This window comes from Loxodonta africana, chromosome 9 (genome assembly GCF_030014295.1).
Source record: "Loxodonta africana isolate mLoxAfr1 chromosome 9, mLoxAfr1.hap2, whole genome shotgun sequence".
NCBI lineage: Eukaryota > Metazoa > Chordata > Mammalia > Proboscidea > Elephantidae > Loxodonta > Loxodonta africana.
The window spans coordinates 46914029-46928405 of record NC_087350.1 but is presented as its reverse complement, the minus strand read 5'-3'; the positions used below and the strand labels follow the sequence as shown (position 1 = coordinate 46928405).

The window sequence follows — 14377 nt, the reverse complement described above, 5'->3', positions numbered from 1 at the left end:
CGCCCTACTTCCCCATTCGCTCGCTTCCCTCCCCTCCTCCCCGACATCGCTGCTTCGGCTCCTTCCGGGAGCACTCGGCCCTTTCCGCCAGGCGAAAGCGAGGCGAGACTGCGGGAGCTCCGCCCCCTTTGCTCCGCAGGCGCTCTCCCCCGCCCATCGCGCCGCGCCTAGGCGCTTTCCCCCGCGCTCGTGCCCGCCCGCCGCCGGAACGCGCTTGGCCGCCTATAAAAGAGGCAGGGCGCGCGCGCCGCCACTACCCGCTGCGGAGCGAACGGCGAGGGAAGGAGGCCGCGGAGGCACGTTGATCCCTCGCTGCCCCTCAGCCCGACGCACATACTCCTCTCACCCTCCAGGAGCTGGTGAGAAGGGTGCGGGGAGCTCAGAGCGGGAGCGAGGCCCGAGGGCAGCCGACCCCGAGTTGGAGAGCCGGGCCACAGGGAAGGGGCGAGTGGGGCCACCCCTGGGGCGGGGCCGGCGCGCGGACAGGTGAGCCGGGTGGGTCTTGCAGCTGCCTCCAGTTGGACGAGGTCGTGAGCAGCCGGGCGAGCCGGCCGCGACCGGCTTTGTGGCGCGTGGGCTGCAGGGGAGCCGCCTAGCAGAGCCCTGGGCGCCGGCGGTTGGAATGTCATTGACTGTGGCGCGGGGGAGGGGTCCAAAGCTGCTGGATCCCTCCCCACCCCCTCGGCCCGGCCTGGCTGCAGCCCCGCCCTGCCTCATCCGGCTGCGGCAGGTGGGGTGGGGACTCCCGCTTCAGGATCTGCACCATCCCCCCGCTCCTTGCAGAGCGCTCCTCGCCGCCCCCGATCCCTTCTGTCGGTGGGGAGCAACTCCTGCAGCCCATTTTTTCCAAATCACCGCAGGACTGAGGTCCAGCAGCCTTGCCGGTGCAACCCTTGGGGAAGAAGAGCCCAAAGCATAGAGTAAAGGGCTCTTTGACCCTGATTTCATCCTGTGTGGCGATTCTTGGCTCTCTCTCCAGACGCAGAGAACCCCGAGACTTGCCGTCTCGTTTTCTTTCCTTGTAATAAACATTTCTTTCCTCCCCAATTGTGACTTGCGTGTAAATAATAGGTAGATGCGGCGCTTGCTTTGTATGAGACCTGCATCAAATAATAGCTTTTTTTTTTTTTTGAGAACGGCTCTTTTTGAGTCGACTGTAGTATATATTATTTGTCAAAAATTTTACAGCCATGCCATGTTGAATGATAGAGAGCAGTCTTTTGTTTGAAAGATGTCCCTGCGAATTTGATTAGATGCTTCCCAAAGAAAATGGCTCTTAAAGGTCTCTTTAGTGTGTTGGAATAAAATCTATTTTCAATAAGGGGCTTTGTATTAAAGTTTGATTATATTTTAAGTGAAAGCCTGAATAGTCCAGAAAACTGGGCTGTGATGATGTTTGAATTGCTACAACACCTTGTCAGATCTCTTTTATATAATAAATCCTGAAATATATAGGCCCTTTGTGCTGTCTTCATCATGGTATTTTAGAAAAGGTTACAATTATGATGGTGAGAGAAGGATAGAAGAGAGACCATATGAAGTATTTTCATCATGTGTTGAGAAATTGCGTTGTCATAGCAATTGGACTAAAGTAAAACAGAATGTATCAAAGATGGAAGGATGGGGGTGTCTTGCAGCCAGGGAACAGAAAACCTTAAGAATAACTGTGGGAACACTCAGCCGTTATGAAACTATTAAGCCAAAATTCCAGCTCCTTAAACCAGTCATTTATTTTCTGTTTCATTGCAGTTAATGACTTAGATTTTGAGAGGTCACATTGAAGTCAGAGTTAAAAAATGTGCTGCAGTAAAAGTGGCTCTGTGCAGGAAATTAACAATAATCCTTTTTTAGTAACTGGGCCAATAATTACTCAAAGGGACCCTCAAAGTATGTTAGCTGTTATCCAGGGACCGAGATGGAGAGAATCAAAACGAGATTTGCTCTGTACTGGACAGGTGTGAAGCAGTTCTTTTCGGTAAACTGTCAGTTTAGGAACTAATTCTCGGATATGCTTTTGTCTTCTTGGCAGTGTGTTTTGTAGCAATTCAATAATTGGAGAAATCTGATATGTCACAGGCTCTAACCTGAGCTTGTCAAGCAATCTGATGAACAGGTTTAGGTGGGGAGAGCTGTTTTACGCGTATCTTTTGGTTCCCTGGCTAGAATTTTCTCTGTTTTTCCTACCTGCCTTCATCCCAAAGGGGCGGGGGGCCAACTGCAGATCCAGAGAAGTGGATCTCAGGAACAATCCGCCACAGCCCTGTCATTGCTGAACCTGCCCTTGTAATCAATCCTCTGTGGGCTATGCGAGGACTCCGCTAGTTGTGCACTCCTGTCTGCTGCAGCCTATCAGCTGTGGCTAGCCAAGTACAGTAGAAGAATGCAAGGCCCTGATGACAAATGCTGACTTCAGGAATGCTGAGGAGGAACGCGTAGCTGATCACCTGGGCCATTTGACTGGAGCAGCTGTGCTGGTGAACCATTACCTCCCTTCCACCTTTTTTGCATATTCCTCTTCTACAAGTTTCGAACAGGAAATACTATTTTGGAAAGAAAGTTTGCCAGCAAAGTAGGCCCCAGTCAGATCTTTGTAGCCTGAATTCTTTCTTGTTTCTGATGGTTTCATGGAATCATGCTGTTTTGTTACTGAATGGAAGGGAGTTTGGGAATCATCTGGTCCTGGGATTCTCGGTTAATTTATCAGAGTGCTGTTTAGGGGGCGGGCACGTTTAGTTTTAAAAAGTATATTCAGTATTACAACTTTATTTGACAAGTAGCGAAACTGAGGTACAAAAGGGAGATGTGACTTGGCCAAGGCAGCATGCCTAGATAGATAGCAACCACTAAGATCAGAGAACCTTAGTTCTCTTTCCATATTTTAAGTCCCTGGTGGCATTTAGAAACTGTATAGAATGTCAAAGAGAAGCGGGATGGGAAAATATCTGAAAATGGATTTTTACGTGAATTCATGTATTTTTAAAGATCTACTTTATTCATTTTGAAATTACTTTGTCCAATTTGCCCTTAGAAGCTTGTTGTCTTGCTCTTCCCCCTCCCTCTTTAGACTCCACATTCCTCCATCATGTTGTCATCGTTTCGTAAACGCAGAGTCCAGGTATTTGCCCAGCATGCAGGAAATGTGTTGCCTTTTCGGTTTTGCCTGGCTTGCTGTGAAGACACGTTTGTGTCAAAGAGGTCGAATGATCCAAAGAGAGGGGGAAAAAAACCCTGTCTGCATGACCTTCTATTAAGCAGATTGGTTAGGGGTTTCCCCCCTCCCTCTTTTTTTTTTTTTTTTTTGGTTTACGTGATCAGAGGTCTTAGTAAATGTACTCTGAAATTTCCAAAGCCTCCCGTTTTTTACCTTCCTCTCTTTAAGGCATGAACATATTAATTTCTTCCCACCCTACTGGCGTTTGCATGTAGTGTTGCTGATTTTTTTGATGGTTACTTGGTTCTTAAGAACCAAGAGACTAAACAGATTATCCCAGAAATTTGAGGGAAAAAAATCTGGAAACATGTAGTAAAAATGCTATTTTAAAAAGTTTGACAACTATTGTAAACTTGAGTTTTTTTCCTGGTCCCATTGTTTTATTTCTTCTGCTACAACCCCTGTAATAAAATGGAGCTTGCATTTTCTTATTAAAAACAAAAACCATATGTATGTGTTTTATTGGTGTACCGTTTTTTGAGTGTTTGCTAAATTGGACCTTTTTCAAAAAGAAAAAAATCCTTAAAATTAATATGTTGATCTCATGAGAAAAATAAGCTTTGCAAATTTCTAGTGATTATAGGTGATAAATCAAAGACAGGCCTTTTTATAAACCAGATGGGTTAATTATTTAAATGAGGTTTATAAAAATTGGCCATGTTACACCCTTTTCGTGTTTTGAATCACAGTAACAATATGATGCACTTAAATACCTCTCATCTGAATTTTACAGGTTAAAAGGTAAGTAGCAGCAAGATAGTATTTGGGAAGCATTCGGAAGTAAGTTTTCTCAACGTTGCTCTGCATTTCTGGATTTTGATGCAATGCAGTATGGATCTTTTGCTTTCTTAGAGCTAAGTCCCTGCTCACCCCTGCAGAATTGTGCTAACGAGTTGAAATGAATTAATCAATTTGAAGGCTGAAATGTGACTCCACAATCCTGATTGGAATGTGATTTGAGCAAAAACATTTGTTTCTATTCATGGCATTAAAAGTCTTAATTTATGTATAATTTACCTCTGTGCTTATCAAATCTGCCACTAAAATCTGCAACTAAGCTGGTTTTGAGTTAATTTGTTTGATTTGAGAGTCAGTTGGTATAAAATTTTATGGGTGCTAACCAATTCTTGGGTGGTTTGTTCTGATGGGGGAGCCCTTCGACGTTCGTGGATGTAGTTCTCTTGCTTTGCAAATCTAGTGGTAACAGGCTGGCTTTCTAAGCCATGGTAAAATAGTATTTGTTGGTTCTGCACATTTGGGCTCTGACTAAGCAACAAAAACAAGACCGATAAATGGCTTCTGTGACCTTTTGCTTTGGGTGATGATCACGAATTTTTCCATAGAGCCAGAGGATCCGTTCGTCCTTTCTTTCCAAAGCAGTTTATCTGGTGTCCTCCCTGAAGATTGAAATTCGTATGGTACTTAGTGTTCCAAATGCCTTTTACATCCCAGCATATTCCCCTTGCTGAAAGAATGGCAGTCCCAATGCTTTTGTTTTTAATAGACTTCTTCCATCTTCACTACATTTTTTTTTTCCTTGGGTTCCATAGAGAAACTGTAATTGCTGATTTCTTCCGCTGTCCAAGATCTGTTTGAGGGAGTCCTAAACAACTCACTTTAGATGCAGAGTCCAAAGCATTGGTTTGAAAATGTATCTGTAGTCTTTTGTATTGCTTAACGCTGTATAATTCCCACCACTGCCCTCCCCCCCAAAGATAGAGACATCCCCTTACATAATGGGGCATATAGCTTCTGTAGATTAGATTATGGCATTACAAAATTTCCTAAGCATAAGAACTGCTTCAAACAGTTGTCTTTTGGCATTTATCAAGAAGACAGAGATATTAATTGATGTCTAGTCTCTTTAGGGAAACCCCGGTGATGCAGTGGTTAAGTGGTACGGCTGCTAACCAAAACTAACCAAGCAGTTCGAATCCACCAGGCGCTCCTCGGAAACTCTATGGGGCAGTTCTGCTCTGTCCCTGTACAGTCCACTGTAAGTCGTAATCGACTCGACAGCAGTAGGTTTTCAGTCTCTTTAGAAGGAATCCATTTTCAGTTGATAACGTTTATAAATTTATGCTGGATATAAGGAGTCATTCTTAGGCATGCTAAAACTTTGGCTTAAACTAGAAATTTCTAGCCAACATTCCTATCTTTAGGCCCCTCTCTTCCCAGAGATTTGGCAGTATTGTGAGAACACTGACAAGTCCTTTTTATTTATTACAATAGACGACATAGTTAAAATCACTGTTTCATCCCCCTGAGATCAATTCGTGTTCCTTGCTGTATAATGGAGCCAACATTTTGACTGCTGCATTGCAGCGTATATAAATAGCTTGCATCTTCACTCTTCTCCAATACTATTTGCAAAAATGTGACCTTTCTGTTTGTTCACCTTAAATGGGAAGCTATCCTTAAACAATGGAGAATACAGTTAGCACTTTGTTTTCCCTCCTTCATTCTCTGGGTGCATGGACTTAATTGACAAAGAAAATCAAAGTTTGTCTGCTGGTTTGAGATAAGCAATTGGTGGATTGGATTCCTAGGAAACCTCAGTTGCAGTTTTCAGGCAGTTGGTGGGATAGATAGAGGTCTAGTAAGGCGTTTTTAATGACACATTTCCCAAGTTCTTCCTTTCTAGGGCTCTCGAAAGGCATTAATCCCGTTAGGGCTGGGAAAAGCTTGGAGGCCTGGAACTTTCTCTGTGAAGTCGGCCTTATCAGTCGGCTGCATATTGCCAGGGCAGGGGTGGAGCTTTGCAGTGTGCAGCCTCAGTCATGAAAGGAATGTGGTATGTGCAGGCCGGGTCCAAGAAATTTCAGCTCCTCTGACATAGCAGTACTTTTTTTGGGTGAGAGGTAGTAGCACCTTTGGGTGGTAATAGCTCTTGGGAATATTTATGAAAAGTTTTCCCGTGTTTAATTGTAGTGTGGGGAAATTACCTTTTTAGGAGCAGAAAGAAACTGAAACTTGTGTAGATACCATTAAGAGGGTTAAGACAGTTACTGGATTAAGAGGAGAAAACTCCTCTTATTAACCCATAACCTGAGGCCCCTGTGATCATGCAAGTGAAAATCCTGAATGCCGACAGCAGTGGGAGAGCATTGATGACTTTCAGATGCCCAGCTCCCCAGAGACAGCTAGTTGTGCCTTGGCAGAGCTCCCACCTGCAGACGTCAGCAGATCTACTGCAGGAAAGAAAAGTCCATTATTGCTTGACCAAAGCACTTGGTATAGAATTGACTCATTCTACTTCACTGGGGCGACAAAGAGGGCCTTTTAGGTTGGTTCATTTCAGCAGGGCTTCGCCGGACTGTCTCCCTGGATTAAACCAAAAACCAAACCCATTGCCATCTAGTCGATTCCGACTCATAGCGAGCCTATAGGACAGAATAGAACTGCCCCATAGGGTTTCCAAGGAGCTCCTGGTAAATTTGAACTGCCAACCTTTTGGTTAGCAGCTGTAGCACTTAACCACTACACCACCAGGGTTTCCCCTCTCTGGATTGGTAGGGTCAAATTAGCAAACTGGGCCCAAGCAGGGGTACTGGCTTAGGCGAAACCTTTGCAGTACTATGATAGGGATTTTTTTTCATCGTAAAGGGCTGCTCCACAAATGTGATTTCTTAGAGGTTTCCACAGCAGTTAAAGGATTTTAGAAATATAGTGAATCCTATGAATCTCAGGAGGGACAGACCCTGTAAACATGAATCCTAAAGATTTAGACATCTTTCAGGAACTCACGTGCAGTACAGTTACTGCATAACTGTATATTCCTTGAAAGTTTTCTTATAAGAAATGTTTGTAAGCAAGCAAATATGATATAATTTCCTGCTATTTTTCCATCTTAACCATTCCCCCAAGGATGAGATCAAAAGAAATACATAGATAAGTGATTCTTAATTCCAATTCTTTACTAATTTAATAAGACTCAATATTAAAAATAAAAATAATTAAAAAATTTTAATTAATATATTCTCTCCATCTTTATTCTCCTCCAAGGTGGGAATGGAAAAGATAAGAGGCAGCGAAAGGAATTAGTAACCAAATAGCCATCAGTAAAGTGTGTGTCAATTCCAAACGTGTTAGGAATCACTGGTTGCAGTGAGCTCGTGTGGGAACTAGAGGATCCCAGATCACCGTAGGCTCCATGACTGATTTGCTTACTAGATAGATGACCTTATGTCTCTTGACTACTTATTTATAAAGTAATAGCAAACAACCAAACAAAAAAAAACTGTTGCTGTCAAGTCAGTTCTGACAGAGTAGATTTGCCCCATAGGGTTTCCATGCAGCAGCTGGTGAATTCGAACTGCCAGCCTTTTGGTTAGCAACCAAGCTCTTAACCACCGCGCTACCACGGCCCCAAAGTGATAGCAGTTTATTTATTTATTTCCAAGTTCAGAATATAATTGATTCTCTAATATATGCCGAATCCTGAAGTCTGTGCTAAGAGTGGTTCCGCGTAACAGTAAGATATGATCTGTCCTTAAAAGGTAGGAAGGAAACAGCAATTACATATTACAGAATGTGGGAAGCATAGAGGGAGTGAGAACTTCTGCTTCAGAAAGAGATCATTCAGGACAAGGTATTTGCTTAGGCTTTGCGGGATTTGTGTGATATTAAACTGTAGAGTTGGAGTGGGAGAGATGATAGCGTTCCTGGCAAAGGAAACTTTTTAAGCATAACTGGGGAATGGACCCTGCCCAGGGCCTGTAAGTTGGGGTTAGTGAGGGAGTTGGATGTGATGTGTACTGGAGGAAACAACTAGAAGGCGAATGAATGAGAGCGTGTTTAAACTCTAGTGAATGTGGCTGGTGATGGTAGCGATCCTTGACAAGATCCGCCCGGTATAGGCTGGTGCAGTTAGGGAGGCGCGGTGTAAACCGGAACTGTCTTGCTAGTAATTACTACAGAAACTGCTCTGATCAGACATTTAGTTTTTCAAAGCTACCCTCAGTTTTTGGTTTTAAGAACGCTTTAAACCCTGTTTTAAGAATAGAAAACATTTTTTTCAGACACAGCTGTCCTTTGATGATGATATAAAGTCGTGCCTTCTAGAGCTTTATTTCCCTGAGGTCCCACTCTACCATGGTGAAAAGAGCAGCTACTTACTCAGAATAGATTACCATGTGGTCTATCCAAGATAAGTAATTCAGATTTACTCATTAGGTTGACACCTAGTTGTGTAAGCTTCAGTAAGTACATTCTTTGTTTGCCATTCTTGTTTTGCATTCATCTAGCTTTTACCTGGATGGAATTCCAGTTTTACAATCCAGAAAATGAACGTGGGTAGATTATTGAGCTCTCCCCCCACCCCTTACAGATGAATTCAAGGCTGCTGTGTAGCAGCTCCAACACTCAGCGTGTCCTCGATCGTTTATTCAACAAACATGTCTTAATGACCTCTGTATGCTAGAAATCGGGGATACAGAGATTGGCTTACTCAGTCTAATTATGCCCTGGGAAGTATACACAAGTGTTCCTGTGAATCTAGAGGAGAATGTGATTAAATCAGAGGAGGCGGAAAGGAAGGAGCATGGAGTACAGCTTAGTAAGGAGGCAAGATCCTGCAATTTACTCCTTTTAGCTGGGTGTTGGAATATAAATAGGAGTTACCCACGCAGAGGAGAGACAGAAGACAAGCCAAACAAAGGAAGCATGTGCAATGGGTTGGTATTTTTAAAGGGGATTATATATTTGGGGGAGAAAATATTTCCATTTGATGAGAGGATAGAGGGAGCACAGGTGAGAGAAGATACCAGTCAGGTGTGTCAGGCCAGGTGGTGAAGGACTTTAAATGCCCTGATAAAGAGGTGGTGGACTCCTCTTTCAGACGGGAGCCATGAAAAGTTTCAAAGCACCGGAGTGACATGGCAAAGATTATGATTTTCTTTTTTTAAACGTTGGACTTTGTGAAAAAACAATGCTGCAGTAAAAATAACTGGTTAATATGGGAGAATAATTTGGAAGAAATGGTGATACACCTAAAATCACCCTATGTACCCTTCCCTAAGAAGACAATCTATTCATAGAAAGGTAGCCCTCAGAGTTGATCAGGTGCAACAGTGCTTTCTCACCCCTCTCAGGGAGCTGCTTTAATTAATCCCCTGGAGAGCTGGAATGAACTAGAAACTCTAACCTCATCCAGGTCTCACCAGTGTTTATCTCACAGCTGAATGTGAGTGAGCACTCACTGATTTCCCATTTCTCGTGCATGGCTGGTTTATCCTTTTCTGTTAGCTGGAAAAGTCTTAACAGGATAATGGGATGAACGCCCAAATGTAACCCAGGTAACACAATTTTTATACCTTTTGTAAATTATAGCTGGAAGGGACCATAAAGCTCGCCTGGTCTGCTTCCTTGCCAAATCTCAGAACCCCTTCTATATGATGTAATTTTAATGTTGGAAGGAACTTGAAGCCATCTCACTTTTACCTGCCATTTTTAGTCACTCTAGGAAAATGAGGCATAGGGAGGGAAAGTGGCTTGTGCAAGGTTACACATTACTGACAAATTCAGAAGCTTTTTGTCATTCGTCTGTACCTGTATTCTTCTATGGTCTTCAGTTGGTCAGAGGATAAAGTGACTTATTCTTGATAAGAGCAGATCGCATATCCTGGGTTTCTCACATAACTAGGTCAGGTTTTCTCTTTGACATTCAAATCTGGTGAAACTGTCCAGAAATTTGAGGGTTTAAAGTGCTACAAGGAAATACCACCTGCCAAGTTAGCCTGCATTTGTGGTTAACTTGAAATTGATGCTGAATTTATGTAGTCTCTTTGCTTTCCAAAATAACAGGAATAAAGTTGGGCAAATCTTTCAACATTTTTTTTTTAAGAAACTATTTGGTTTGGCTTTCTTTTAATTACGCACATTCTAATAAAACCGAGTTTATTCATTGCCCAGGCTCTCTGATATTCTGAAGACTTGGCAGGTGACATTTTGGGGTAACTGAGAAATCAGTTACTTTGTCTAGATAGATTCTGTTGGTTGATGTTATTATAAGGATGGTTATTTTGTAATCATCCCCTTTTCTTTAATGAATAATAGGCTGAGATCTAGAAAGACAGAAAATCTGATGTAGGTAAGCGTAAATTCTTTCTAATTCACACACGATGAAATGCAGAGACCAGATAAAAGGAGTTTTGAATGGACTTGTCAGTAATTCTGAGTACAAAAGTTGATTTTTTTTTTATTATTATTCACAAAGCGCCTCCAGAATGAACAGTATAAGCCAGTCTTCGTCTGTGTTTTTCACTTGGTTTCGTTGCCATACTGGTTAGGCATCCTCTGGGGATCCCCTGTAGGCAGTTGTTGTGGGGAGTGGATAGCTGTGTTTTATAAAGGAATAGGACCTGGGTTTCATTATTAGCTCCTTAGAAGGGGCTACTACCTTCTCAGTTCATTGGTCTGGCTAGGACAAGCTGTTAATTCTTTCTCTTCAGAGAGATTGATTCCATTGAATTTGTTTTTGTGTCTTATAGTGCTTATCTCAGGGCATTCTGTCGTTACAGAAAATGGACCCAAGCGGGGTCAAAGTGCTGGAAACAGCAGAAGACATCCAGGAGAGACGCCAGCAGGTCCTAGACCGATACCACCGCTTCAAGGAGCTCTCAACCCTCAGACGCCAGAAGCTTGAAGATTCCTATCGATTCCAGTTTTTCCAAAGAGATGCTGAGGAGTTGGAGAAGTGGATTCAGGAGAAACTTCAGATTGCATCTGATGAGAATTATAAAGACCCAACCAACTTGCAGGTATGTCTCATCTTCCTGAGATTTCTGCCAAATTTTGGAGAGCCCAAACATTCTTCCCCTAAAGTCAGCAAAGGAAGTCAATTATGACCTTGGCAGCAGGAAGAATGTACATCAGACGTAAGGAAGGACTAAGTCACTATTCTGAAAAGCCCTAGTGTAGTAGAGTGAGTATGAAATCTTGCAGGCGTTTATTTATCTTCTCTAGATGCTTTAAGCCAGTGGTTCTCAAACCACTGCCTTGCAACTGTTGATGATCCTTATGCATTTTGCAGGGAAGGTCTAGGTTGATCTCTTAGGACGTGTTTTTGAGAAGGACATGCTAGCAGTGTTGTTGCTGGCAAAAATTCAGTTATGATTTGTTAAAGCCCCTTTAAGAGACTCATCGGTAAGTCTTGTCTGAAGCAAAGCCTTTAAAAATCATTGACTTGCACACTTAAGAGTGGATTTTATGGTATGTAAATTATACCTCAATAAAGCTTTTTTAAAAGCAGACTTTTCATTGATTTTGATCAAGAAGAGACTTTTCTCAGTTGTGTTCATAGCTAGTTCGTGGAGCAGTAGTTGGGCCCATGGGTTCTTTTACCATACCAAAGTAATCTAAGAACAGAGAGTGATGAGCATTAGCTTGGCTGCAATTCTTATGCCCTTTCCCAGCTCAGTACTTGGTAAAAAAGAGGTATTGAGAAATGGAATGTATGCAGATCAAAGTGTGTGGCTTTGAAAGCAAGCTGAACAAAGTCTCATGAGTGAACGTGGATGGATTATTTAATGGTAAACATCGAATGCTAAGAAAACTTGATTAAAAACCCATTGCCATCATGTTGATTTCAACTCATAGCAACCCTGTAGGACAGAGTAGAGCTGCCCCATGGGGTTTCCAAGGCTGTAATCTTCACGGAAGCAGACTGCCACATCTTTCTCCCGAAGAGGGGCTGGTGGGCTCGAACTGCTGACCCTTCAGTTAGCAGTCGAGTGCTTAACCACTGTGCCACCAGGGCTACTTAAAACTGTTGATATAATTCTGTATTTCTAGAAGGAATTAAATATCCACGTAAAAGCTAATTTCCTGATGAACAATAAAACTAGGATATTTTGTAGCATCTTCCTATCTGCAAAGTTGATGGTTCTCAATGGTCAGGCTGAGCTTTCAGAGGATCAATGTAGATGCAGTATTTGAATAATTGAGTAGATCGGGAGATGGGTAAGATGCTGAGTGATGTGTTCGTAAGAAGGGGTGCGGTTAAGGAGGGGAGGAATAAGTGGGGGGAAAGAGAAGATGAGTGCTGTGGGTTGCATTTTATGACTCTTCATGGTCCACCAACAGGGAAAGCTTCAGAAGCACCAAGCCTTTGAAGCTGAAGTACAGGCCAACTCGGGAGCCATTGTTAAGCTGGATGAAACTGGAAACCTGATGATCTCAGAAGGGCATTTTGCCTCTGAAACCATAAGAGTGAGTATGAGTTAAGTGCCTGGTTGGATGGCTTTCAGCTGGTTGGTGGAGTACCTTGGATTAATGTTTACATGTCAGTTTGGGTTTCCTAAAAAGACAGATTTCTTCAGCCTTTTAAAAGAATTTATGACGTTTCTTAGAGGAGTTACTGAAATCCTGCCTTTGTAATATAATTCAGCATGAATATAAACAAGTCTTTGTATGCTCAGTGAGGAAATTAATGTTCTTTTTGTAGAACAAACTAGAATGTGATTACGACCTAGTATTCTAAAGAAGATTGAGTAAATTTAACTCTAACATTTATATGTGGTAGTTAGCTTGGAGAGCATATTGGTGTAATTGGTGAATTTAGGGAGTAGGGTACAAGGATAAGATCAATCACAGACAGTCTAAAGTTCTCTGTTGGGAAGCTTACTATTAAATCTGTGGTTTGCCCTGGAACAGGTTTTACTGAGCTCTAGTCAGCAAGCCAGCTAAAGGTCTGGCTGTAAGGAATGCTTTTTGGCACCTGTGGACACTGACCATGGTGATATGACTCACTTTAAGGCAGCCCTCAAACTCTGGTTCGAAGTAGTTGGGGCAATAATTGCTCTATGTCTGCTGTGTTGCACATTTCCAATACCAAGGTATTAAGGGAAAACAAACCTCTTTAGAATGAGGTGTGCACACTGAGTTTCTCATAATTGGATGCTCTTGTCTCTTTGATATACCTCGAGCTACATGTTTTATTTTGTTCCACTGAGGGACCAGCCTTTTCTAGTCCTTTATCTGTCAAAGTGATCTGAAGATACAGATGAAAGCAGTATTCTTAAGCCCCAGCAGAAATGTTTTATCCCCCAGTCTTCCCTGCTACCAGATTTGGAGGTCTCATGCCCTCGGGATCTAGCCTAGTGGTCCTGAATAAATTTTGTTTCACTTTTGCTCTGCTATACTCTGCAGTTCTACTCTGTCCTATAGGGTCGCTATGAGTCGGAATCGACTCGACGGCACTGGGTTGGGTGTTTTATACTCTGCAGACTTTAAAGACTTGCAATTAGCCCTAAGTTAGTTATTATTAATTACTATTACTAGCTATGATAAATAGGAAATAAAAAGTAAACTCTCTAAATCATAAAAGTAAATTCATATGACTATTTCTTGAATTACATTCAACCCTCTTGGGTGGCATTACATGTATCTCTACAAATAAATATTTATCTACCTATTTTCCACTGGAGCCCTAGAGGCACAGTGATTAAGAGCTTGGCTGCTAATCAAAAGGTCCACACTTCGAATCCACCAGCGGCTCCTTGGAAGCTGTGTGGGGCAGTCCTATTCTGTCTCATAGGGTTGTGATGAGTCAGAATGACAACGAGTTGTTTTGTTTTCTCCTGTTTTGTATACAATCTTATACTAAATGAAATCAGCATTCCTTATTGTTTCCCTGATAGAAGTTATTTTATAGGAGTGAATGGCGCTACTTTGGAGTGGTATAACCAGGTTGCAGGTGGGGAACGTGGGAAATAGATGTTTGGCTTCAGTCATTAATTGGTGGTGGGGACCCAATGCTTAATCCATCCAGATCTGTTAATACCCTTTGCCCTGTTTGGAGCTCTTATTAAAGCAACGTTTAAAAAGTACCACTAGTTTCTATTTGTTGCATAGCTCTTTATGTGCAGGCTCTCTAGTAGGCATTTTACATGTTATCGCTGATCTTTACAATAATTTTGCAAGGTAGCCATTATCCCCACATTATAGAAAGATAGAAACTGAGGCTCAGAGAAGTTTGAGTAACTTGCCCAAAGTCACACAGCTAGTAGGTGACAGAGCTGGAATTTCAATCCATTCCTTTCTTTCTCTAGTCATAATTATTTGCTTATTTTTCCAGCCTGCATTTCATTCCTTAATTTTTCTCTGACTGCTGCTCTCACGGTTCGTGCTGCTTGCTCATGTCCCTATTGAGTCAGAACCAAGATT

The 14377-nt window shown here is 42.4% G+C and overlaps 1 protein-coding gene across 4 annotated transcripts in view; it reads left to right on the top strand.

The window, feature by feature from the left end:
- Positions 1 to 228: 228 nt before the first annotated feature.
- SPTAN1 (spectrin alpha, non-erythrocytic 1) overlaps positions 229 to 14377 on the top strand; it is a 62112-nt gene continuing 47963 nt past the window's right edge. For all 4 annotated transcript variants that reach the window (XM_003407692.4, XM_023544872.2, XM_023544871.2 and 1 more), the window contains exons 1-3: positions 229 to 359; positions 10732 to 10971; positions 12296 to 12421. In XM_003407692.4, the coding sequence (XP_003407740.2) occupies positions 10735 to 10971; positions 12296 to 12421 (363 nt within the window). In that variant the 5' untranslated portion in view covers positions 229 to 359; positions 10732 to 10734. The remainder of the gene's footprint in view (positions 360 to 10731; positions 10972 to 12295; positions 12422 to 14377) is intronic.